Source organism: Pipra filicauda, unplaced genomic scaffold, assembly GCF_003945595.2.
Source record: "Pipra filicauda isolate LSUMZ 115617 unplaced genomic scaffold, ASM394559v2 scaffold3_size10097308_pilon, whole genome shotgun sequence".
In the NCBI taxonomy this organism is placed as follows: domain Eukaryota; kingdom Metazoa; phylum Chordata; class Aves; order Passeriformes; family Pipridae; genus Pipra; species Pipra filicauda.
In genome coordinates, this window is record NW_024104532.1 from 10,068,191 (window position 1) to 10,093,146 (window position 24,956).

Genomic DNA, 24,956 nt, shown 5'->3' on the forward strand with positions numbered 1-24,956 from the left:
GCGGCACCGGGAGCGCGGGGGGGAGACACGTGACACCGGTGGAGCACGTGACACCGGGCGGGAGGCCGCGCTTTACGGCGCCGCGCGACAGTTCCCGGTGCCGTCCCCCCTCAGGCCGCCATGGCGTCGGGCAGCGGGGTGGGTACCCCCGGGGTAGGAGCTGCCGCGCCCCCCGACGCTCCTCCCGGGCTCGCCGGGGCTTGGGGAGGGTCGTGGGGGCTGCGCTGAGGGAGGGCGGTCGGGCGGGCGGCGGGGCAGGGCCGCTCCGCGCTGGGGGCCCGCGGGCAGGCCGCGGCGTGAGGGGCTCCCTCGGGGGTGAGGGGTGCGGTGGGAGAGAGCACGTGCCTGCTCTTTATGTCTCTGTGTGTGGGCGGTGGGAGGTTCGGGGCTCTGTGAAAGGCCCTGATGTGTTAAGGGCTGGAAGGGCCCCGCCGCGATCGCGCCCGTCGGGAAGGTGGTGGGTCGCCGTCCCGGGAGGTGTTTAAGGAAAGGGCGGACGTGGCACTCGGTGCTCTGGGCTGGGTGACGAGGTGATGTTGGGTCACAGGGTGGACTCGGTGGTCTCAGAGGGGTTTTCCCAGCTCAGTGATTCTGTGATCCTCCCCCTGTCCCAGCCTGAGGAGGTTGAGCTGCCCCAACCTCCTGGGGGTCTCACCCCCCCCAGGGACCTCCTGGGATGGGCAGTGGCTCGTGCGGGCGTCTCCCTCCTTCCCCTCCCTGTCTCCCCACTCCCTGTGGCTTCTCGGCCGTCCTGGCTGTTTCTCGGCTGGATTTCACACTGTCCTGCTGGAGAAGCAGCTCTACAAGTCCCTGATAGGAGGGTGGAGCCGGGGCGGGGTAATCGGGCTCTGCTCCCGGGGGACAAGGGACAGGATGAGAGGAAACGGCTCAAGCTGTGCCAGGGGAGGGTCAGGTTGGACACCAGGAGGAATTTTTTCCTGGAAAGGGTGGTCAGGCACTGGAAGGGTCTGCCCAGGGAGGTGGTGGAGTCCCCACCCCTGGAGGTGTCCACAGAAGAACTGGACATGGCACTCAGTGCTCTGGGCTGGTGACAAGGTGGGGATTGGGCACAGGGTGAACTCCATGGGCTGGGAGGGCTTTTCCAGCCTCAATGATTCTGTGAATGCTGTGATGGGGTGGGTGAGTGGGATGCTGTGAGTACAGTCTGGCTGGACAGCCAAGGTGGTTTGAACACCTCCAGTGACACCCCAGAGCTGCCAGCAGTGGAGCAGCTGTGTTTTTTTGCCTTTTCTGCTTTTGTTGGTCCATCTTTCCTTTCTTGAAGCTAGAAGTGAGAAGGGAGGCCCTGACACAGGCCCAGAGAAGCTGTGGCTGCCTCATCCCTGCAAGTGTCCAAGGCCAGGTTGGATGGGGCTTGGAGCAACCTGGTCTGGTGGAAGGTGTCCCTACCCATGGCAGGGGGTTGGAAATGGGTCATCTTCAAGGTCCCTTCCAGCCCAAACCATTCTGGGATTCACTCTGTGATTCCATGAAGTGAGCAGTGATGGAGGTGAGCAGCAGGATGTCTCCCCAGGAGGAAGATGGGGCCTCTGGTTTATTGTCAGCTGCCAACTGAGAATTCCTGTTGGATTGAGTCAGGCTTGACACTCCTCTATCATTTAATAGGCTTTGGTGCTGATACTGAGCAGATCATTGATGCCTATCTCAAGAGGGAATAGGAAGCTGTGGGGCACTTCTGGTTATTAATTGTTGTTAGTAATTTGGTAAATACTCTCTGAGATAATGATTTTGGGGCTTGCAGCCCCCCTGCCTCCACCAGAGCAATTCAGAAACATCCCTTCAGGTATTGTCCAAGCAAGATCTTGTCGAGCAGTTAGGCTTAATTTCTTTCCCCATGCCTGGATGAGGCAGATTGGTAAAAGAGCTGCAAAAGGCTCTTTTACTTTTATTACAACAGGAGAAAGAGAAGCAGCAAATAAACCTCCCCCTCTTCAGGGGGATTTGTGATAATGCCTGGCATGCAGGAGAGTCTGGAAAATACCCCCAAACGTTAATTTACACTCTGTGATATTTTCTTTTCTTTTGCTCAGGGTGGTTAATAAAACCTGTTACGACATCCTTAAAGTGCTTAAGAAAGCTCTGGGAATAAATGAGAATTTTTCTACGCCTCCCCAAGGCATTTTCATCCCTATCAGTGGTTGTTCGTTCCATTTGAAGGATTGCCAGAGGAGAGAACCTTAAATGGCTGTGCTGCTGCTGTAGCTCCAAATGGGATTTGTGTCCTTTGGATTGTGATTGGATTCTTGATTTGGCTGAACGGAGAAGGCGGGGGGAGCGTGGGGGTCCTTCTCTCCCGGAGGTGTTTTTAAATACATCTGTCCTTTTTTTAATGTGAAACTGAGAGGCTCTCACTGCCGTGCTGAGGGAAATGCAGCTCTGTCCAGATGGGAGTTATCTGCTCAGGGAAGGCAGGAAGTGGCTGAGTTAAACCATGACTGATCCCAGGTACAGGGGCCTGAGGTGCAGATGGGGCAGACACTGGGAAGAACCTGAGCTGGTTTGGTTAGAGTGGGTGTGGGTGGAACGGAGATTCTTGTGCAGTCACTTCTGCCCTCAGTGTTGGGGACTGGGTGAAAATCACCCCAGAAAATAGTCTTTGTGTTTGTCAGTGCCTTCACTTGAATTCAGCCTCTCTTCACACGTGTGCTGCATCCAGCTCTGGGTCCTCAGCACAGAAAAGAAATCTGTTGGAGCGAGTCCAGAGGAGACCATGGAGATGCTCCAAGGGCTGGAGCCCCTCTGCTCTGGAGCCAGGCTGGGAGAGCTGGGGGGGTTCACCTGGAGAAGAGAAGGCTCCAGGGAGAGCTGAGAGCCCCTTCCAGGGCCTAAAGGGGCTCCAGGAGAGCTGGAGAGGGACTGGGGACAAGGGATGGAGGGACAGGACAAGGGGGAATGGCTCCACACTGCCAGAGGGCAGAGTTAGAGGGGATAATGGGAAGGAATTCTTCCCTGTGAGGGTGGGGAGGCCCTGGCACAGATTACCCAGAGAAGCTGTGGCTGCCCCATCCCTGGAAGTGTCCCAGGCCAGGTTGGACGGGGCTTGAAGCAACCTGGGCTAGTGGAAGGTGTCCCTGCCCATGGTAGGGTGTGGAATGAGATGATCTTTAAGGTCCCTTCCAACCCAAACCGTTCCATGATTCCATGAACTTACCCTGTCAGTGCCAGAGAGAGCTCTGTGGAGCTGCTGGAGGCCCAGTGCCTCGGAGGTGTTTCTGTAGGAAGCTGCAGGAGCTTTCTGTGCATTTTGTACAGATGCTTCTCTGGTACTTCCAAGCCCTGCCTTGACAGACAGGGTTTCAGAGCCTTTTCTGGTTTGCTTTGCTCTACTTGGAAGTCCCACACTGATGCCTCTGATTTCACGGCAAAGTCTGCATTTTGATGCCTGTAACAGCCTTCCCTGCTCCTGCATTTTAATCAAACTCTCTAGCTCAGACTGTTTCACAGCTTCCTCATCTGTTATTTGCAACTTGGGTTCAATTGACTCTTGGAAGGAGTAGGTGTAATCTGTGCTGTGTCTGTCAGGGGGCACTTCCCAGGTCTTAGATCCAGCACTTTCAATCCCAGTTGGGTCTAGTTTTCAAGGCAAAAGCCTGGATGATCGTCTCAGGAGCTATTGAGATAAACTCATTTCTTCTCTCAGTGCTCTGAAATCCTTCTGTAAGCACCCAGAGCCACGCTGAGAGTGATTCTCTTAAGCCACATCCATAATTCCTAGATAGGAAAACAAAGGACATGGGGATATAACATAATGCCCCTAATTTACTGCCGTGGCCTCACAGGCTGAGTGATTCCACCTCTTTTCCCCCCTCAGAGGTGATCAGACTGTATGATAAATGTTAATGCACTTTGTTTGCCCCCCAGACCAAGAACCTGGACTTCCGCAGGAAGTGGGACAAGGATGAATATGAGAAGCTGGCGGAGAAGCGGCTCACGGAGGAGAGAGAAAAGAAAGATGGTGCGTGGTGTGCTGGCCCCAGGCAGGCTGTGCTGTGCTGGCACTGAGTCTCCCAAATCCCTGGAGTTTGGGAGGGAGAGAGCAGCTAGAAGTCAAGTCCCAGAAGGGAAAAACTGGCCTGCTCCAGTCCTTTTTCCTGTGTTTACCACTGAGTGCATTTTTTTGACAACAGGAATTAGTGAGAACCTTTGGGGAGGGAGGGGAACAGTCAGCCCCTGAAAGAAGGAGCTCTCAGAATATGACCCGAGTCAGAGCTGGAGATACCTCAGAGATGTACCTGGTTCTAGTAGGAAGATATTATATCCTTTACTGACTTAAAAACAAAGGTGCATTTTCTGCATGGATCAGGTGGTCCCAGGTTCCCAGCAGGCCCCTCTTCCCCAAGGGAAACATCAAATCCACCATGTCAGGCTTGACCTTTTGTTTATGTTGCAGGCAAACCAGCTCAGCCCGTCAAAAGGGAACTTCTGCGGCACCGAGACTACAAAGTGGACCTGGAATCCAAGCTGGGGAAAACCATCGTCATCACCAAAACTACCCCTCAGTCAGAAATGGGGGGGTAGGTCATGGTCTCGTTGGAGTCTCAGAGTTGTGCTGGGGGGCTGTGTCACAGTAGGGACCCCTCACAGGGCACCAGGAGCTGGTTTCCTCCTGTTTTTGGAGCCTGGAGCAGTGGGACTGCACTGGTTTACACCTAAATTGTGTCTCTTGGGGTAACATATGGAAGAGACCCAGCAGGCTGAGCCCCTTTGGACATTATTCCTTGATATCAGTGTTGTCCAACTGTAGGAACAACAAGGAGGCAAATCTTTGCCACCTGCTTGGGTTTCTTTAGCCAGACCTGCTTGCACTGAGAGCAGGGCTGCTGCTGATCTGAGATTCTGGTTTGGATATCTGTGCACAGGGAATGGGAGAAACATCCAGATACCTGTCCTTAGGAATGGTGTTTGGCCACTGTTTGTGTGGATCGTTTTCCACCAAAGGCTGAAAGGATTCTGAGCTCACCTTAAATGACTGTGTTGAGTTTGTGTCACCTCAGGAGTGAGCCTGTTAGTGTCTCCCTGGCCAGCAGTGCCAGGGAGATGTGCAGCCCTGAACAGCATCCAGGGATGGAAGTGCAGCCCCTGGCTGGGCTTTTGCAGCAGCTGTTGAGATGGGCAGAAAGCAGATCAGGGAGTTGCTCTGTGAGGTGATGGGGATGGCAGGACTCACCTTGCAGCCAGGTGAAAAGCAGGGGGATGTAAAGGAACTGGGGGAGGACAGGTCACAGAATCCATCCCACCCAGCTGGGTGTGACTGGAAGGGGAAGATGCTGTGGCTGGTATTGCAGAGCAGCTCAGAATTTGGTTTCTATCATGTCAGAGGGGTGTTGGTGTAAGGGCAGATCCCTCTGGGGTGTCTCTGTCCATCTGGAGTGTGCCCCTGCTCACTGCTCTTCCCTGGGATCCTCTTGTCCTGGAAAAAAGTCCCATATCCCAGTTGACATGCAGATTTGTCTCAAATAGCTGTTCTGTGGGAAGGGGTTTGTCTCATGCTTTGGGGTTAATCTTTTCTCTCTCTCCTGCCAGGTACTACTGTAATGTGTGTGACTGTGTGGTGAAAGATTCTATTAACTTCTTGGATCACATCAATGGCAAAAAACGTAAGGATCATTTCTCTGCCTCTGGTTGGTTGAGTTGGAGGGCTGTTCCCTTCCTGCATCACCCATATCTGAGGGCTGAACACATCCATGGATGAGAGTGCTTTGGACATCAGGATGTGGGGACTGTGCTCCTGAGAGCTGTGGAGGCGCTGCCTTTATCTCCTGGCACCTTCCAGTGTGCTGGACCATTCTCATGGAATAAGCCCAGCAGAAACAGTGGTGGTGTACTCTGGTTAGGTGTATCTTCCCAGGGTCAGCAAATCCCTATGTCTCCTGAAAATCTGGAGAGAGGCTTTTCACAGCACTGAAACTGTAATGAAATTTTTAGAGAAGTATAAGGTCTGTCACTGGCCCATTTTTGGGTTGGAAACTTCTCTTTATAGAAGTCAAGTGTGAAGCTCAAAACTGGCTGTCCCTGAGCTCCAGATCAGACCTTGTGAGGATGGAGGCAGAGGATGAGCAGAGGCAGGAGTGGGGCAGTTTGACTCTGGAGCTGTCTCCAGCAGTGTGGTGGTGGTGGCCTGTACCTCACTCTGGTTCTTGTCTCTGCTGCTGTGATGATGCAGTTAAGTCAAGATAAAGACAAGAGGGAAGAATTCCCAGTTTATCAATCTGTTCCCTTAGTGTGTTTAACCTGAAAAAGAGGATTATACCCTCAAACTGACTGTGATCATTGCTTTTCCTTGGCATGTTCAGAGAGTGGGGGAACGTGGAGGAATTAAAGGAGCAGCAGGATACACTGACACACTTCCCATGTTGTTCCTTCCCTTAGAGGTGTTTTTGGCTCCTTGTGGAAGTCAGCAAATGGCCCCTTTGCAAAAAGGCCGGGAGGGGTGTGCTCCAGACCTGCACAAGGGGCAGTTTGAGAACTGGGGGTTCAGAAGAGATCTGAGGGCTGGTTTTCTGTAGCTCAGAAAAGGAAACCCAATGTGTTAAAGCCCTGTGCTTTTATGTGGATGGGAGGAGGGTGTTGACATGCCTTGTTTGACATGTTGGGAGATTGGCAAGAAATCCGTATGAGAGAGCCTGGAATCCAAAATCCTGGCATGGCTGTGTGGATGGGATGAGATGCAGGGTTGAGCTGGGACTGGAAAGTGGCTGATGCACAGTACCTTGGTATGAGTACATTGAGAGCTTTTGATCCAAGGCCATAAATCTGGCTTAAACCTGCTTGTTCTTGGCAGTCCTCTTATTATTCCTGGTGTATAGTTTGAGCTTCCAAGTGCTTTTGCATCCCTGGGACAAACCCATGCATGGCTGCTGGAGTCAACACACTGTTTGGATCTACCCAGGAATGCGAGTTGGAGACATTGCTGGGGATGGCCCCTCCAACCTAGGCTTGCCCATGAGTGAGAAACTGGGAATCTGCTCTAAAGAGACACTAAAGTTGCAGCCTGGCTTAATATTTCCTGTTCCTGCTTTAGTGAGCAATGTCCTGTGTAATCAGGATCTCTGAGTGCCACTCATGTCTCGTTTAGCATCACCCACTGCCAAGAGATGCCAGTCTGCCAGTTCTATTATGGCTCCTTTTTCAACACTCCAACCCGTTTTTATTCCACTGGTCCAAGTTTAAATTTCCTGAAGCATCAGAGCACCAACATGACAGGGAGCATCCAAATAGGGAGCCTTAAAAGAATAGTTAGTGTTTGTCTTGTTACAAGTAATGTTTGGCTTGTTGTGGTCACTGCTGGCTTGGGTTATGGTGTCCCCCTAAAGCCCACGCCCTCTGACCTAAGAAATCCTTGTGCACGGGGGTAGTCCAGGCCTGGAAACTGCTTTGAGGGGATGGATGAGAGGCAGGAAGATGCTGCTGTGCTGTTTCAGTTGGGGTCAGGGATGGGGACTGTGCAGAGCACTGAGGGCTGCAGGTGTTGCTGAACACGGCTGATCCCACTCCTGTTCTCCAGACCAGAGAAATCTGGGCATGTCCATGCGGGTGGAGCGTTCCACGCTGGACCAGGTGAAGAAACGCTTTGAGGTGAACAAGAAGAAGATGGAGGAGAAGCAGAAGGACTATGACTTCGAGGAGAGGATGAAGGAACTCCGTGAGGAGGTGAGTCTGGGGCAAAAACTGAGGAAGCAAAGCTCCTCAGAATCACATTTTGGGAGGAAATCAACCCTGCTTCCTTATCTTGTTCCACAGAAGCCTTGTTCTTGGTATCACTCTTGTCTGCTGCTATGAGTGGGTTTTGGTTTTTTATTATTTACTCTTTTAAAGGTTTTTGCTGCTGTCTCTGGAAACCCTTTTCCCCATTTTCTGTGGGAGGATAACTTTTGGTGGTTTGGGTTTCCACTGAATGTGGCACGAGCCCATTTTTTGTCTCCCATTAGTTGTGTTGGAACTTGTGTGCTCTGAAAGCAGACCTGTGTCTTTGTCCCTTATCTTCCACAGTTCTTAGGATTGCTGGAATCCTCCTCCACATGGCACTTGCTTCTGTGTGGCCTCCTTGAGTGTCAGAGGGCTTTGTGAGCAGTGTGCTGTGGTGTGAGATGTGTGAGGAGGAGGTGAAAGACAGCAGATTCCTCTCAAACCAGGGCTTAGGTGTCAGTAAACATGAAAATCAAGTTGACTTGAAAGCCCACCAAAGTTCTGACAGCCGAGGAGCTGCTATGGATGCTTCTCCTCCATCAGCAGCCATGTAATAACCCAAGATTACAAATCACTGCCTGTTTGAGTCTCCCTGCCCAAGCCCTGAGCTTTGCTTCACCACAGGGGAGCTCTCTGGGGTGCTCACAGAGCAGCCCCATCCTCTGCCCTTGGGCAAAGCCCCATCTGTTTGGGGGGGGTAGGAGGGAGGTGCCCCAGCAGCACAGGGAGTGCTGTGGGTTGGAAAGCTGCTGCCAAGTCCATGGATGGCAGCAAGGAAATGGGCAGCAACTCCTGACACAGCTTTCTCCAGGGCACGGCGCAGCAGGCGTGCTGGGGATGGCAGGAGCAGTTGGTAAGATGGGAGCTGAAGCCATGCTTGGTGTCACCTGGTACAAGCCTGGCTTTGTTCCAGGGCTCGTGATCCTCACAGAGCAAAACACTTTGATTAGAGCAGCGCAAACTCTTTGATGCCAACCCCCCCCCCCCAAAGCTGCTCAGAGCTTCAGCTTCTGTTCCAGTGAGCAGCTGTCACTCTGCCAGGCCGAGAGCCAACAGGCATCACAGTCACTGGCACGGGGCGTCGAATGAGGGAACAGCCTCCTGCTTTCAAACCAGCTCCCTCTTGCCTCAGCCTTCATTCCAGGCATAACTTGTGATGTTTGCTCAGAAGAGAGAGTTTCATAACGCTTTTTTTTTTTTTTTTGGCTACATCTTGTGTGTGTGGGTCTGCTCTTGGGGTGGGAGGCCAGGTGGTCTGGATTCTCTGGGAAATGTTCTCCTCAGAGACCACAGGCCAGGATTTCTGCTGCCTATTTCCTCAGGCACAACTTGGGTGCCTTAGGGAGGACATGGCTTTAGCTGTGCAGTGCCCGGTGTCTCAAGAGCTCCCTCAGCTCAGGAGGTGCAAATTGTGTTGCTGTTGTGTCCCTTGCTGCAGGAGGAGAAGGCCAAAGCCTACAAGAAGGAGAAGCAGAGAGAGAAGAAGAGGCGGGCGGAGGAAGATTTGACCTTTGAGGAGGATGATGAAATGGCAGCTGTGATGGGCTTCTCTGGTTTTGGCTCAACCAAAAAGAATCACTGAGCAGCTCTGGACTCTCCTCTTTCTCTAAACAGTTTGTTTTTACCCAGGGAACTCTGGATAACTCTTCAAAGACTTGATGGAGGACTTGTATGTAAATCTCTCAGTAGAAGTTGGCTGGAGGAGTCGAAAAGTGATTCCATGCTCTACCTGTGCTGCAGAACAAGCTCCGCCTCTCATTAGCTTCCCATCTCCTTCTGTGTCCTAGATCTGGCTGCTCAGCTGCTCTGTGGCCGTGTGCCTGCTGGGAACTGCTCTGCTGGGTACATTTTTGTGTCAATAAAGTGCAGCCATTCTGCACAGGTGGCCTGGTTCAGGATTAATCTAGTTGTCAACCAGGCCCTAGTTGTCACCCGGGCTGTGTTTGAGGCACAGGGAGGGATCCAGGTTTTTTTGGGATCGTAACGGAAGGAAATGTGCCACAGCGAGCGGTGTGAGCGGTACAACCTGCATCTTCATGGCTTGTGCTGAGCAGGGCTGGTGGCTGCATGGAGTCTGGGTTGCTGAAACTTTCCTGTGTGTTTTACCTGCAAGGGAGACTTCCCTGCTTTTTCTTTGTGTTTTATCCCATAATTTCGTTCTCTTTAAGGCAGGGGAGAAATTCCTCCCCACGACCGGTCTAGGATAGAGCCAATGAAAGAAAGGTGTGTTCGATTTGCCAGAAATAAATTGACTCTTTTAATGGGTCCTTTGGTGGGAGTTTGATGCCTTATTTATTTTGAGAGCTTCTGCTGCCCACTGAGAAGAGCTGCTGATGTCTCCTGTCAGCACAAAGCTGGGCTGGCCTTCTGGGGACCTCGATGGAGACAAAGGCGTGGCGTGTGCCCCCCTCTCCTGGCTCAGCTCCCAGCTGCCCTAGATGGGCAGTTGCCATCATTCTTGGTTTTTTTAAGTAATTCTGGAGAAGGGTGTAAGAACTTGGGAGGGGGAAGGGACTTCAGGGCTGGGGACCTGCATTTCCATCATGCAGTCCAAGACAGGCTGGGCTGCTTTCCAGATTTTATCAGCCTTAGTATATTAAGGGCCATTTTTTTCCTGTCTACTGGCTGTCAGTGTCTTTTCACCTCTGCCCTCCCCTAAATCCACTTCATTTCAGCTTTTATTTACCTCAGTCAAACCTTGTGTGACTCATTTCCGTCTGCAGTTAGGATTTATATTTTGCATGGCTGGGTTTTCGTGGCTCTGTCTCACTCTCCTCTCTCTTTTTATGTATATTGATGAAATCCTTGCGCTTGCCCTTCTCCGTGCTCGTATGAAATTTCCAGCCTGGGGAAGGCTGCAGTGTTTAGCCTGCTCTTTCTAATACATCTAGAACAAATCCTGTAATGTTGTGCTGCTGTTTTAATTCCTTAATCTTAGCCTGCTGACAGCTTCATTGCCTCAGGTCTTTCCGCTTCAATTCAGATTATAATCCCCGTTGAAGATGCTATTGAAATGATATATAGCCAGTCAGATACAGCTGTCCTTGGAGGTTTGACCCTTTTAACTTGGCAATCCTTTGACTTCGGCTCTCTGAGCACACGGGCTGGGAGGGCAACTTTCATTCCAGCCACGTTCCCAGCGCTGTGCAGGCTGCAGCACGTGGCTCCGGCTGAATGGGAGAGCGGAGCCGCTCGCGCCTTCGTGCCCTCCGGGGTGCAAAAGGGATGCTGCCGTGGTTTCATACACATTAAAAGTTTAGGATGTTTCAGAGAAGATTTAGCAGCAGCCATTTTATCCCAGCCACCAGCTCTGCAGACACCCAGCCCCTCTCTGCAGCCAGGAACTCGGTCGGCACTGCTTGGGAAGGGCTGCCCCGCACCCTCCCTCTTTCCCAGCTTGTGACCTTGCAGCCAGTGGCTGCTGCCTTGGTTTCCCCATGGAGCATCCCGCTGTTCTTGTCCATCCTGGCACACGCAAGGGGCAAGGTATGAAATGGGCAGCCCCCAAGAAAACCTTCCCTGGGGAGGTGGTCGGGCTTGCACAGCCTCCTGCCACCGGGCCCTTCCCGTCCCTGCCTGCTGCTCCCGGTCCCTGCGAGACAGGGAGGAAATCCCTCCGCAGTGCAGCGCTTTCATTAACGAGATTCCTCTTGGGTGTAAAGCCTGTCCTCCCCAAACCCATCCCGAGGCCACCTGCGCCCTGGGGGCCGAAGTCCCGGCCCCAGCTCCCCGTGCTGGGGCTGCTCACGCCCGGGGAGTGCAGCTCTTTGTCTCGGCGGCTTGCTGGGAGCAGTGGTGTGTGCGGCAGCAGATACAAGCTCTTGCTGGATTCCCAGCAGCGGGAGCTGCCTCTAGCCAAGGATGAAAAGCTGGTTTCATGGGAGGAAATAATATTTAGAGAAGAGACAGATAACATTCCCTGCACCAGCCACGTTAACCCTTTACTCCCACTGCTGTTTGAGGGGGTGTTAACCCTTAGCTCGTGGCTCCCAACACTAGAGCTGTTGGGTCTCTGTGACTCTTCATTACTATTCACCATCTCCATGATGACTTTAAGGTGCTGGATGTGCCTGTGTCGGTCAGGACTTGGGGTTTTGATTGGAGAGAGGGAGGCCCCAGCTCTGCACCTCCCCTTCCTGCTTCCCCTCCCACCCCAGCGAACAGGGCCAGGTGATCTGCACCTGCTGGGTCCTCTATTTGCTCTTGTCAAAAGGGGATGCAGCTCTTCCGCAGGTTAAAACTGGGATCTGGTGGAGTAAGGAGGGGCATTTTGCGTGGTTCCCACACCCGGGCTGGGGTGTCCGGCCTGGTCTTGCTGTGAAAGTGTTTTGAGGTGCCTGGAGCCAGCTGGGTGTTTGTTCCCAGCACCTGGGCAGAGGTACAAGGCTCTGCCTTGGGCATGGGGCAGTTCCTCATGACCTGTGGCTCAGAGGACGTGGGGGAAGGATGAGGGTGTCCTAGCCAGGCTGGGGACCACGCTCAGCCTGAGCTGGCCTCCTGTGGCTGCATCCTATTAAATATTGATGGCAGTGTTTGGAGATATGTCCATAGCAGACCCTAGAGAAAACAAATCTGTCTTGCCCTCTCCACTTCCTCTCTCCCAGACTTCTTCCCTGGCCTCACCCTGGAGAGGAGGGCTGAGGCCTCATGGAGTGGCTAAGCACCAATATCCTGCTCTTCTTCCCCTTTCCTTCCTTCCTGGGCACCCCTCAACCCTGCCCTCTCCTGCCAGCCCACCTTCCCTTCACTCTTTGCATGTCCTCCTTGGGACTGGGGGAGCAGCAGCAGCATTCCCACCATCCCAGTAAAATGACTGGGATCAGGGACCTGGAGTGATTTTGGAGAAGGGGTCCCAGCCCAGCCCTGTGTGTTGCTCTGCCTGGGCCAGCTGAATCATTCCCTGTTTCCATGACTTTATTAGCAAAAGACATGGCTTTTCAGCGCTCTACATCAGTTTTACATCCCGAAAGGTTTAAGAGCTTGGCAGGAGCTCCAGTCCTCCCACTGCTCAGGCCACAAGCTACTGCTGCCCCAATTAGGCAGCCATTCCTGCCATTTGCCATCGTTACAGCTAAACAACATCCATGGGCAATATCCCTGGAAACCCTCCTGCCTTGCTTTGACCTGGTGCGGTGGGGGCAGGAGGCTGTGCCACCAAATCCCTGTTTTGCTGAGGCTTCTGGGTCTTTCACGCTCCTTCAGCTGACCTGCTGCTGTGGCATCATCCCACATAACTCCAGAGGCAGTATTCCTGCCCCTCCAAGTCTATGGACACCCTGAGAGCCACCTGGATCAGTCAACCCTTGGCCCAACCTGTAACCTGCCCTGCTTTCCTCATGCAGGGGGACAAGGTGTCCCCAGAGGAGAGCCCCACCTGTGGAAGGGCAAAGGTTCAGCCCCTGGTTGGAGCTGGGGTTGCTGCAGAAGGGAGCAGGAATCATAGAATCCTGGAATGGTTTGGGCTGGAAGGGGCCTCAAAGCTCATCTCATTCCAACCCCCTGCCAGGGACACCTTCCACTAGCCCAGGTTGCTCCAAGCCCCGTCCAACCTGGCCTTGGACACTTCCAGGGATGGGGCAGCCGCAGCTTCTCTGGGCCATTGAGGAAGGGATGGGAGGCAGGGTGGAGACTTGTAGGGGGGAAATCCCTGGGCTGGGAGGTTTTTGCTTCCCACCTGCAGCTTGGATGGGAAACTCGGACACAGGTTTTTCAAACAGGGGACACCCACAGTGAAGTGGTTCTTGACCTGGAGACCTCAGCAAGCTGGGCCACTCTCCAAACAGTTTTTGGCTCAGTCCACAGGTGGGATCAAAATGGATCAAGCAGGGCTCTTGAGTGTTCCAAACTGGAAGGAAGGAGAGAGCCCTGGTGCCTCCCCCATCCCAGTCAGATCTGCTGCTGCAGCCAGGTTGGAGTCTTGCTGGAAGGATGGATGATTTCTGGGCTTAGTGTGGGGCTCCTGAGCACAGGGGAGGTTTTGCTTTGTTGCAAGCAAAGTACAAAACCATCATCAGCCAGAGAACAAACAGCTCGGGGCTGGAGAGGGAGCAGGGAGAGGGAGGTGGGGAGGAGCAGGGGGAGCGCGGGGACAGGGCGTCCGCAGGAGGTTTTTCGGGGACTTGTGATCTCAGAGCAAATTTCTGCTGTTGGCTGCGCACCAGTGGCACCATTTCACCAACTCATGCGTGCCTCCCCACCGCCAGCTCCGCGGCGCTGAGCGCCCCGGGGGGGTCAGGGCCGCTCCGCGGAGGGCTGCGGGAATATGGTCCCTGCTCGGAGAGCGTGTGATCTGCCAGGCAGCCAGGGAGCCCCGGGGACACTGCCATGCCTTTGTTCTTCCTTCTCTTTCTTTTCCACCTTCAGATTTTTTTTTTCCCTCTGCTTCCAGCTGCGTATGCAGCACTCCCCCCCCCCTCTCTTTCCACCCACAGTTCCTGTCTTGATTTTCCTTCCCCTCTACAAATATGTGTTCCTTAGGCTCCTTCTCCTCCCTGCCCGGCTCCCCCCGTCAGCGTTGCCTTCCCAAACTTCTCTTTTTTCCTTTCTCCCACAGGCCCTCCTCATCCCTTCCCCTTCCTGCTTCTCTCCCCTTCCCTCCAGCCTCTCGGGCTCCCGTTCACTCACTCGTCTCCCCTTCTCTGACAGTTTGGGGGAAATCTGTCTGTGTCAACACACAAATTCCATTATTTATTGGCTCAGCTGAGCGGGGTCCTACACTCGTCTGTAATTGTCTCCAGATCAAAGCGGCTGCTGATGGCAGCTTTGCCTTCTCGCAGCAGAACACCACCCCCAGCTTCCAGCTCCCCATCCTCCCGGGGGAGTCGGGTGCGTGTGCGTCGACACCCTCGATGACTGATCTCCCAGACAGAGAGGAAAGAAGTAGGGCTGGTGGGGGAGAAAAGGGAGACCTGGAGGATCTGCAAAGCTCCCAGGAGAAGATGGGGATGTTGGGGAGTGTCCCAGGGGGACACACAGTCCCTGGTAGAGGCCAGGAGAGAGTGGGAAGGTAGAGGTGGTCCGTATCCTGGGAATGGGGACAGAGAAATGAAGTGAAAGGAGGGGCAGGGAAACAGGAAACATTCCCATATCTGTCCAAGACTGGAAGAATTAGAATTTTTACTCCAGAGATCCAGGATCTGATTTCATAGAATCAGATGGCTAAAAACTAGAAATAGGGACAAAGGAAACATACCTTTTCCTGCCTTTCCCTTCTGAAACCACCAGCCTATCCCAGGGATGTGGGACTCCAACATGGACTGCAGGCACTGGGATATTGTTTGGGTGTTGATGCAAGATGTGTGTGGTGAGAGGACAAGGAAACATCCAGTGCAACTTCTGCCCCTTGGCCTCCTTGTTGGGGTCTCAGCTCCAACTTTTCCAGCTGCTCTTTAGCACATTGCCCAAGGAGAGGGGAGGAGAGGAGAGGTTTCAGGATCTAAGCACAGGATCATGAGTTCTGCCAAGGGAAGCTGTAAGGGTTATGTTTGGGCTGTGTTAGGGTTGTAACCCCTTACTTTGGGAGCTGACAAGGTACTCCCTTGTGGCTACAGGACCTTCTTCTCAGGAAAGAGCAGGTCAAATTTCTTGTAGAATCACCCACACAGAGAGGAGAGCTGCAGAGGTTTCTCTGCTGGAGGAGGTGAGGTCAACCAGAACCCTTCTCCCCGGGGCCAGTCTTCCCATTTTATCAGGATATACTGGGGAATTTGGGAATCTTTTTTTCCACACAGATCTGCAGATACCAAAAGATATGGCCACCATCAACAGTCCTGGCAGCTCAATTCTCTCTCACTGCCCAATACATGAAGATGTCAGGCTCAAGCCACGGCTCTACAGTCCTAAGACTGCTCTGTTGTCCCCAGCCTTCCTCCTTGTGACACCTGCCTGGCTTTACCATCAAACCTTCTCTGGCTTATTTTTGCACAGAATTCAGGCAGTTTCACTTACGCTTCTCCCTGAACGGTATTTTTCCAAGCCTTGAATCAGTTTTTTAATCTTCTTTCAAAACTTCAGGCACAGGTGCTGTGCGTAATATTCCAAGATCAGTCACACTGGTGCCTGACAGAGGAGAGATGTCACCTCCTCTCTCCCAGAGCCTCTGCTCTTCCCCCATGCAATCATTTCACTCTTGCTCACCTTTACTTTTCTGCTCACTGATCTCCCCTTCCTTCTCAGTCCTCAGCAGAGAAGGAACATTCCCTTAGGACATTTTAGGGAGACCCGCTCAGAGGATGCCCAGGGCAATATGAGTCCCAGCTCTCAGGATAATGGGGGAATATCCTTCTTTTGTTTTGTGTCCCTGGTCTCTTATTTCAAGATCAACAAGACACCAGCCATTAGAGCAGCTCTCTTTGCAGGTTGGGCCTGCAAGAAATTCCCCTCCTCTGGAGCAGGAGAGGACACATTGGCTTCCTGAGCTGCCAGTGAAGTCTGTGTCTTACAGGGAGCCAGAACTGCCTCCCCCAGAAGCTGAGCACAAATGGGCCCCATGTCCTGAAAATGCTCAAAAGTAGGTGATGGCTACAGAGGGTCCACTTGGAGCTGAGCCTGTGTCTCAGCTGCCATCTGTCCCAGGCAGAGGGACTGGGGGAGTTGTTCCAAAAAAATCCAGTGTCCTCTACCAGTAGTGACCCTTGAGTTGGTCACCTCAGCTACATCTTCTCACCTACAAACCACACAGGACTTCATGAACACATCCTGTCTGGTGCAAAAGGTCTCCCTGCACTGCTGCTGGGGAAGAGGAGGGTGCTGAGCAATTCCAGTACCCTGCAGACCAGAGCACATAGACAAGGACTTCCAGTGGGAATGGAGTCCCGGCATCCTTCATTGCTCCATTCACCTCTGTGCATGGGGTCTGTGCAGAGAAATGGCTCCTGACAAACATAGGACCTGCACTCTCAGACCCTGGGCCCTTGGGCAGTGATCTCCCTTGCCTTGGTGACCTCCTCACCTCTGCTCAGCGTGGGTTGCTACAGATTGGGACTTTCTGAATCACACCAGGGTTTTGTTCCATCAGGATCTCTGGAAGTCCCTGGAGCATCTCTGCTCAGAGCTAGAGATCAGGAGGATTTCCAGGATGGCAATTCCTGCCCCAGTCTGGTCCCTGTGACAGTGTTTATCACCCTCACAGGGAAGATTTTTTCCATAATAAGAACTTCCTTTCTCCAGCTCATGCCCCTAGCTTTTCATCCTGCCTCTGAAAGGAGTTGGGCGTGTTTCACGTCTTGCATCCCAGGATCCAAGAGCAGGCAGAGCGTCCACCAGCCCTGATAAACTCTCCAAGACAGCCACCATCCCCTCCAGGGCATGGGCTTTCCTCCCGAGGGGGGAACCAAGGTTTGGAGAGGAAGAAGCAGCATCCTGCTGCACAGAGCGTTGCGGCTTCAAAGACCAAACCCCCCCAGCACCTGACCCTGCAGAAGCAACCCCGGAGTGACTTCCCAGCTGCGGGGCCAGGGCTGCTCTCCTTCCCACCAAGAGACCCCCCTCCCACCACGGTTGCCCTCTTGGGCACCACAAACTGTAACTGCTCCCGCTTGGAGCGAGAAGGGCGCAGTGAAGCCACATGCACGGCTGGGCAGACGGGAGCCCTGGGGAGCTGGGGGAAGGGCTGCGTGGTCTGGCAGGGACAGTGTTTCTTGCAGCCCCTTGTGCTGCCCCAGAACGCAGCAGGCAGGAAAATGGAGTGACAGCGGTGGCTGGGCAAGGTTTGGTTCCCCCAGGCAGCTGGGTGATGGTCCCCCCCAACCCTGCTCTCTGCGTGGCTTTTCCAAGGCGGCTCAACCTGCGGCATATCCTGCTGCATCCCACCCTGATCTCTCCGGGTGGCCTTGCCAAGGCACGTCAGTGCTGACCTGCGGCAACCGGCCACCCACCCGCCCGTGCCAAGGCATCTCAGAGAGACATCCCCCTTCTAGCTTCCAGCATCTTCCAAAAACAAGCTCCTAGCCGTGTCCTGATTCCTCACCCCAAGAGAGCAGGGCTGGCAGCTGAACACACCCCTGCACCACAAGAGGGGCCTTAAAATCTGCAGGACACGAAGTGGGGTGTTGGTGGGGGTGCTACACTGTCCACCCCATCCCACTCCTTCGTTTCCCTCCCGAACAGGGCTCTTTTTTGGATCCTCTGTCCCTCTGCAGCACTCCCAGCCTGTGCCATTTCCTTCAGGAAAGGAATCCACCAAACAAGTCTGTACCTCCTCTCAAGCCCCCACACGTTTTTGACCTTGGTCCCCCGGAATTGTGGGGGCTGGGAAAGGGGCAGGAAGAGACCCCGAGGTCTGGGGAGATGAGGAAAAGGAACAGCATGGGTCTATCTTGTGACCTCCCTTGGGGGGGAAGCAAGGAGGGGACATGATACCGATCCCCCTCCCGCAAGGAAGCAACGATGAAAAACTGCGGGGGGCGAGGAGGGGGCACCACCGAACAGAGCTGGAGAAGGGTAGGAAGGATCGGGCAGGGAGCCGGGAGGGTTCGGATCCTGCCGGTGCACCTGTGGGGGCGTGCGGTGATGGTGAATATTTTAATCTAAATCAAACAATAGGACCAGAGCCGCTTCAAGGATTTTGCAAAATGCACTTGGTAGGAGGTGGGGAAGGACTGGCGGGAGTGAAATAATACCCCCGAAAATCTCTGTGTACAGTTCCACCCCCACCTCCCAATCCCCCTCTGGCCTGAGCAGTCCTCGGGGGGCTCCCAGAGGAACAGTACCCCCGCCACCCCTCCTCCGAGGTCCCAGCCCCGGCAGGGTTGGGCAGTGATGGAGGGCGGGGCGGGGGGGGCAGATCGCGGGTTGGGGGGGATTAGAGAGAAACAGATCGGGGCGGGGGGTGACAGCGACGGCGCCAGGGGTGGCCCCGGCGTGGGAGATGGTGCGGGGGACAGGCTGGCAGTGACCGGCGCTTGCGATGCCAGCCTAGGCTTCACTTACCGGGAGCCGTCCCGATTCCACCCGTGAGCGGCCCGAGCCCACGCGTGCCCCAGCCGCGCCGCTGCTTCCACCCGCCCGCCCCTGCCCGCGCCTCTCCCTGACCGGCGGCCCCACGAGCGCGGCTCGTCCCGCGTGGGTCCCGCTGCGCTCCCAGGGACCAAATCCCCTTTCCCCAGCCCGACAAACCCCTCCAGCCCTGCCGCCTCCTGCCTCCTCCGGTCTCCCGGTCGCCCCTGGATCCTGCCTCCCACGCGGGTCCCCGCGGGGAGCGGGGTGGGGGGAGCGGTTGGGGCCGGCGATTCCCTTCCCACCGGGTACAGGGGAGGCAGAGACAAAGGCGGTGAAATATCAGTGCCCGGCTAAAGCCGCTCCGAGCCCCGCCGAGCCCTTAACTAGATCGTTAGGGGATTATCCGCACCCTGAGCAGACGCGGGGCGGGGGCAGCGGCCGCCCCGTCCCGTTACCGAGCGCCCCCGGGGACGGCGCCGGTGGGAGGGGACGCGCGGAGCTGCCCGGGCGAGGCGGCGGCTGGAGACGGGTCTGCGGGGAGAACGGATCGGCCAGCGGAGGGACCGTGAGCGGTACCGGGGCGGGGAGGGGACGGGGGGGGCGCGGGGGGCACCGTCTGTCGCACTCCGGGGGACCCGCGGCTCGCTCCGTTCCCGCCTCCCCCTCGCCTTCCGCGGGGGGCGGAAAGTTTGTGCCCGGGGTGGGGGGACCGCTGGGGGCCTGGGGTGGTAAGTCCTGTGGTCGCCGGCGGGATCGTGCCCCGAGAGCCCGATGGGGCTGACGCTGGCGTAGCCGGTGGGGGAGCGGGATTAGGGGCGCGGGGCTGTGGGCAAGCGGGGTGTCGGGGGTGGGAGCAAGCAGGGAAGGGGGGGGGGTCTCTGTGCCTCCGCGCTGATGGGCTCAGCTTTATCCAGGGCTGTAATCCCCCCTGCTCCGGTAATTAAAAACTCCGCATTACAAGGAAAACGGTGTGCAGGGAAATGTAATCAAGTCTGGAGGGGCTTAACCATCTGGTAAAGGTTAGGACCGGCACGGCGGGGGACGTGGCCGGGGGATTTGGCAGCCGCCGCGATCCGGGCTCCTCTTAATCTACCGCGGGGACGAGCACAGCATCTGTGGGGTAATACCGGTGCCCCGGGCAGCGATCGGTCTCTCTCGAGCTCCCACCGCCGTTAGCGGGATCTCCTCGGAGCTGGTCTCCTCCCCAGGTGTGTCCGGCTCCGGTAAACAGGTTCTGCTGTGGCACCGGCACCCGGATTGCAGCCCCTCGCCGGGGCCAGCGGGGAAAGGGTTAAGTGGCCGCTGGTGGCCGCGGCTCGGCCCCCCAGCTCCGGGGCAGGGCCCTCCCCTGCCGCCCCCGGGAGCCTGAAACTCTTCGGAAGTGTAAGGGGCGAGCGAAGACGAGGCGGCGGCGCGGGTGCGACTCCGCGTCCCCGGGAGCCATGGGGGCCGGGGTAGGCTCCGGGCGGGGGCAGCTCTTCCTCCGCTCCCTCCTCTTCCTCCTGCTGGCCGGGTCCCCGGCGGGCGGGCAGCTGCGCTACGCCGTGCCCGAGGAGCTGGAGCACGGAGCCTTCGTGGCCAACCTGGGCGAGGACCTGGGGCTGGACGTGTCCACCCTGTCAGCGCGGCGGTTCCGCATCGTGTCACGGGCCGGGGCCAGGCAGCACCTGGAGGTGAACCTGGAGAACGGGATCCTCTTCGTGAACGAGCGGATTGACCGGGAGGAGGTGTGCGAGGCCGGGGGGACCTGCCTGCTCCACCTACAGCTCCTCGTCGAAAGCCCGCTGGAGCTCTACCGCGTCGAGGTGGAGGTGCTGGACATCAACGACCACGCGCCCACCTTCCCCTGGCAAGAGTACGTGCTGGAGGTGGCCGAGTCCGCCGTGCTCGGTGCCCGCTTCCCGCTGGAGAGCGCCCAGGATCCCGACGTGGGCACCAACTCCGTGCACACCTACCGCCTCAGCCCCAACGGCTTCTTCTCCCTCGAGGTGCAGACGCGCAGTGACGCCAGCAAGTTTGCGGAGCTGGTGCTGGAGCGCGCCCTGGACCGGGAGCAGCAGCGCCTGCACCGGGTGCTGCTCACGGCTCTCGACGGCGGCGTCCCCGAGCGCTCGGGCACCGCGCACATCCTCGTCACCGTGCTGGACGCCAACGACAACGTGCCTGCCTTCGACCAGCCCTCATACGGCGTGAGCCTTCCTGAGGATGCCCCCACCGGCACACTGGTCATCCAGCTCAACGCCACGGACCTGGACGAGGGCCCCAACGGGGAGATCGAGTACTCCTTCAGTGGGCACGCGCCGCCACGCGTGCGGGAGCTCTTCCACATAGAGCCCCGCAGCGGGCAGGTGCTGCTGAAGGGCCGCCTGGACTATGAGCGGGCCAGTCTCCACGAGCTCTACGTGCAAGCCAAGGACCGTGGACCCTCAGCCGTGGCCGTTCACTGCCGAGTGCTCGTGCACCTCCTTGACGTCAATGACAACGCGCCAGAGGTGACCCTCACCTCTGTGTCCACACCCGTGCTGGAGGATGCCCCCCCAGGCACCGTCATCGCTGTCATCAGCGTTCTGGACCGGGATTCTGGGGACAACGGGCGCGTGAGCTGTGAGGTTGGCCCCAACGTACCCTTCGAGCTCCGCTCCTCCTTCCGCAACTACTACACTCTGGTCACCACGCAGGCGCTGGACCGGGAGGTTGTGCCCGAGTACAACGTGAGCATCACGGCGCGGGACATGGGCTCGCCCGCCCTGCTGACCCGCAGCACCCTCACCGTCCCAGTGTCCGACGTGAACGACAACGCCCCACGCTTCCTCCAGCCCTCCTACAGCGTCTACGTGATGGAGAACAACGCGCCGGGTGCCTCCATCTGCTCCGTCAGCGCACTGGACCCTGACTGCCAACAGAACGCCTACCTGTCCTACTCCATTGCCGATGGGCACATCCATGGCATGCCTGTGGGCACCTACGTGTCTATCAACTCGGACAGCGGGCACATGTATGCCCTGCGGTCCTTGGACTATGAGCAGATCCGTAGCTTCCAGATCCAGGTGCAAGCACAGGATGCGGGTTTCCCCCCACTGAGCGCCAACGTCACCGTCCACATCTTTGTGCTGGATCAGAACGACAATGCTCCGGTCATCGTTTCCCCCCTGCCACACAACGGCTCCGTGGCCACTGAGCTGGTGCCGCGATCAGCCAGGCCTGGCTACCTGGTGGGCACAGTGTCGGCGGTGGATGCGGATGCGGGGCTGAACTCTCGCCTCTCCTACCAGCTCCTCCAGGCCACTGACTTCACCCTCTTCAGCGTGGCACCAGACACGGGCGAGCTGCGCACCCTCCGCTCCTTCCTGGAGCAGGACTCAACCCGGCAGCGGCTGGTGGTGCAGGTGCGGGACGGTGGGCAGCCAGCCCTCTCTGCCACCGTGTCCCTCCTGCTTTCTGTGGTGGAGACCATGCCTCAGACTCTCTCCGACTTCAGCGAGTTCAGTCTCCCCCCAGAGGTCTCCTCATCCTCCCCACTCACCCTCTACCTCCTTGTCTCCCTGGGCTCCATCTCCTTCACCTTCCTCCTCGCCATCCTCATCCTCACAGCCATTCGCTGCCGCGGAGAGCGGCGTTCCCGCCAAGGTGACAGCTGCTCCCCGCCCCGCTGCCACTGCTGCCCTGGGTCCAGACCCTCCTCTGATGGCCTGAAGACTTCCAACCTGACGGCACAGCCCCCCGCAGGGACCGCGGCTGCCACCTGCCTTGACGTGCCTGCAGGCGGCCCCCCGGGCTACTGCTACAAGGTCTGCCTTGGTCCCGAGTCTGCTCAGAGCGACTTCATGTTCCTCAAACCCTGCAGCCCCCCACGGAACAACGAGAAGGATCCTGGGAAGCGGTCCCGGCCAGACCAGCATCTCCAGGTCTCCAAGGAGGTAACACCGTGCCCGGCGGTGCTTACCGGTGCTCCGCGGGTCCCCCCAGCCCCCTCCCTCAGCCTCTGCCACGGGAGAAACCAGGCACGGCTTCTCCCAGAGAACAACCGGAGCCTTTGATCAGTGCGGGAATTAGGAGCCGTCAGGCAGCGGGAACTCCACCGAGCTTCCCGATGGGTCTAATTACCGGGGGAGCGTCAGGCTAGGCTGAGGCGAGGGGAAATCCCTTCCCACCGCCTTTTGTACCCATTAGAGGCAACAGAGATGCTCCGGTGCCCTGGGGGAGGTGGGAAGGTGGGGGTGGCTTCTCCTCCGTGTGGGTGAGCAATTCACACTGGGACAGCCTGAGCTCCAGCGCTGCTCCGCTTCCCCCGTGGAAGCTCCGCAGTGTCCCGCTGCTGCACCCGGGGCTGCTCCCTGTCCCGCCGGCACTGCTCCTGTCCCAGGCGCGGCCGCTGCTCCGGGCTGTGCCAGCGGGCAGGGAGGGAGTGGGGGTCTTAGGGGTGGGATTTTGATGTCGACATTTGTTAGGTATTGAAATGAGGAATGTCTAATTTTCCCGGTGAAAGACTCTTTCCGAAATACGATTACAAGGATGGAGAGTGATGAGGCGTCTAATCCACTTATGTTTGAGTTTTAATAAACCAGCCCTTCCGAGGAGAGCCCAAGACTCTCTGCCAAGAGTTTCTCTCCACATGTCTCCTTGCACTCCTGGACTGTCTTCCTTTAATGGGATTTTCCCCTAGTTTTTGCAATCCTCCTGGGACATCAGGCGTGCAGCCAATTTCTGCACCTCTCACCATTTGGTGCCTCAGACCTGGGCTAAGTCACCATTGCACCTGCAAAACAGGGCTTTTAAAGATTAACAGGAGTAGGAAAATGCCCTGTCCCTCCCCAGAAGACTTAAACCTCACACAGTCAAAGAGCAAGCCTCAAACAACCCTGATGTCTCAGGAGGTCCAGAAGGGAAAAGGCTGGTTCAACGCTGCCTCAGTTTCCCAAAAATAAGAAAGTGCTACTTGGATCTCCACAAAGGACATGGGGAAAGAGGAGATGGGGTCCTGCATCCCTGGCTGCTGAAGCCCTGTGCTGGTAGGGCTGATCTGGTCTGAGTGACAGAGGGGCCCAGGGCTGACTGACAGAGAGTCCCAGTAACCAGCCTTGCCCTTCCCTGTGTTTTCCAGGTCAAGCAGCCCAACACAGACTGGCTGCCTCCAAGCACTCAGCGACCTACCCTGAAAAGGTACCAAATCCAGCACTGTGGGAACAGAGGGAGCAGGTGGAAGGGGGATGTGGGGATAGGGAGGTTGTCTCCAATACAACTTTGATCAAATCTCTTCTCTTTAGCTCCCAGAGCCTGGAAGACGTGGGGGAAATCCGCAGAGCCCTCCAGAAGGAGCACGAGAGGCTGTGCACACTGGTGACTCCTGTCTCTGGTTAGTATTGGGGCACTGGGGCCGGGAGGACCAGACCCTCTGATTGCTTGTTGGAGGTGCAGTGGGGGGGGTCACATCCCTGTTCCTGGACATGGTAGAGTTTTGTGGGCTGGAAGGGATGTCCAGGCTCTGGGAGGGAGGTTGTTGACACAGGACTTGCATCCTGGGACATGGATGTGACTGTCCCATTGAGCTGTGGATGTGACCTCCCTGAGCCAGTCTTACACTCATCTTTCCTCCAGAGTTTCAGAAGGCTTCTGCAGGCCCCAACAGCATCTGGACCCCCCAGTACAACCCCTTGTACCCAGGGCACATCCCAGCCCTGGATTATCAGCACAACGTCTACATCCCCGGCACTCCCACTCTGCTTTCCAGCAAGGATGGGCCCCTCTTCCCAGGCAGGGAGAACAAGAACAGCTTCTCCACCTTTGGCAAGAGGAAGAAGATGACGACTTACTGTGACATGCATGACAGTGTGGTTATCAACAATGACCTGAAATAGCCTGGATGGCTCTATCCTGGGAATCTGTCACATCATTTCAGCTGCCAGGTCCACCCTCAGCACACAGTTCCATGTATGGACCACTCAGGATTCTGCAGGGCTGCTGGGAAAGTGGCTCACCAGAGCATGGGGAAAGGATTTAAGGAGCAAGAGACTGAAAATTATAGGGACTGGGGGGGGGGGGGCAGCAGGGGGTATTACTCCCATCTCATCCTGCAGAGCTGTGTTGGCAGCAGGTGCTGTTTGGGGTCCATATGACCAGATTTAAGCAAATCTGCCTTGAGTTTACCCATTCCCATGTCCCCTTAGGGACTGTCCATCTCTGTAAACATTGTCACTTTGTCTTGTCTGGCTGTGTGAATGTACTGAGCTGCATGCCTGTATCTCTGTCCCAGTAGGCATGGAAAGTGTATGCAGACCAAGCCTGGTTCAGCCAAGCCTGACCCCACGCACTGG

At 56.3% G+C, this 24,956-nt stretch overlaps 2 protein-coding genes across 2 annotated transcripts; both read left to right on the forward strand.

Moving 5' to 3' along the window:
- The first annotated feature begins 34 nt into the window (after positions 1-34).
- Positions 35-10,612, forward strand: ZMAT2 (zinc finger matrin-type 2). Its single transcript, XM_027726495.2, has 6 exons — positions 35-138; positions 3,883-3,976; positions 4,412-4,535; positions 5,545-5,618; positions 7,526-7,671; positions 9,146-10,612. The coding sequence occupies exons 1-6, from the start codon at positions 121-123 to the stop codon at positions 9,287-9,289; spliced, it is 600 nt and encodes a 199-aa protein (XP_027582296.1). The 5' UTR covers positions 35-120; the 3' UTR covers positions 9,290-10,612.
- Positions 10,613-19,575: 8,963 nt separating this feature from the next.
- Positions 19,576-24,514, forward strand: LOC113990759 (protocadherin-10-like). The gene is made up of 4 exons (XM_027726466.2): positions 19,576-22,562; positions 23,747-23,805; positions 23,910-23,998; positions 24,241-24,514. Exons 1-4 carry the CDS (start codon positions 20,088-20,090, stop codon positions 24,498-24,500), a joined length of 2,883 nt encoding a protein of 960 aa, XP_027582267.2. The 5' UTR covers positions 19,576-20,087; the 3' UTR covers positions 24,501-24,514.
- Positions 24,515-24,956: the final 442 nt, after the last annotated feature.

Bases quoted from the DNA above. Each gene is read 5' to 3' on its own strand.
- ZMAT2 (XM_027726495.2), top strand. The intron at 4,536-5,544 runs GTAGGTCATGGT...CTCTCCTGCCAG, and splicing joins CCTCAGTCAGAAATGGGGGG to GTACTACTGTAATGTGTGTG. The intron at 7,672-9,145 runs GTGAGTCTGGGG...CCCTTGCTGCAG, and splicing joins TGAAGGAACTCCGTGAGGAG to GAGGAGAAGGCCAAAGCCTA.
- LOC113990759 (XM_027726466.2), top strand. From the start codon at position 20,088: ATGGGGGCCGGGGTAGGCTCCGGGCGGGGGCAGCTCTTCCTCCGCTCC. The intron at 23,806-23,909 runs GTACCAAATCCA...TCTTCTCTTTAG, and splicing joins CAGCGACCTACCCTGAAAAG to CTCCCAGAGCCTGGAAGACG. The intron at 23,999-24,240 runs GTTAGTATTGGG...TCTTTCCTCCAG, and splicing joins ACTGGTGACTCCTGTCTCTG to AGTTTCAGAAGGCTTCTGCA.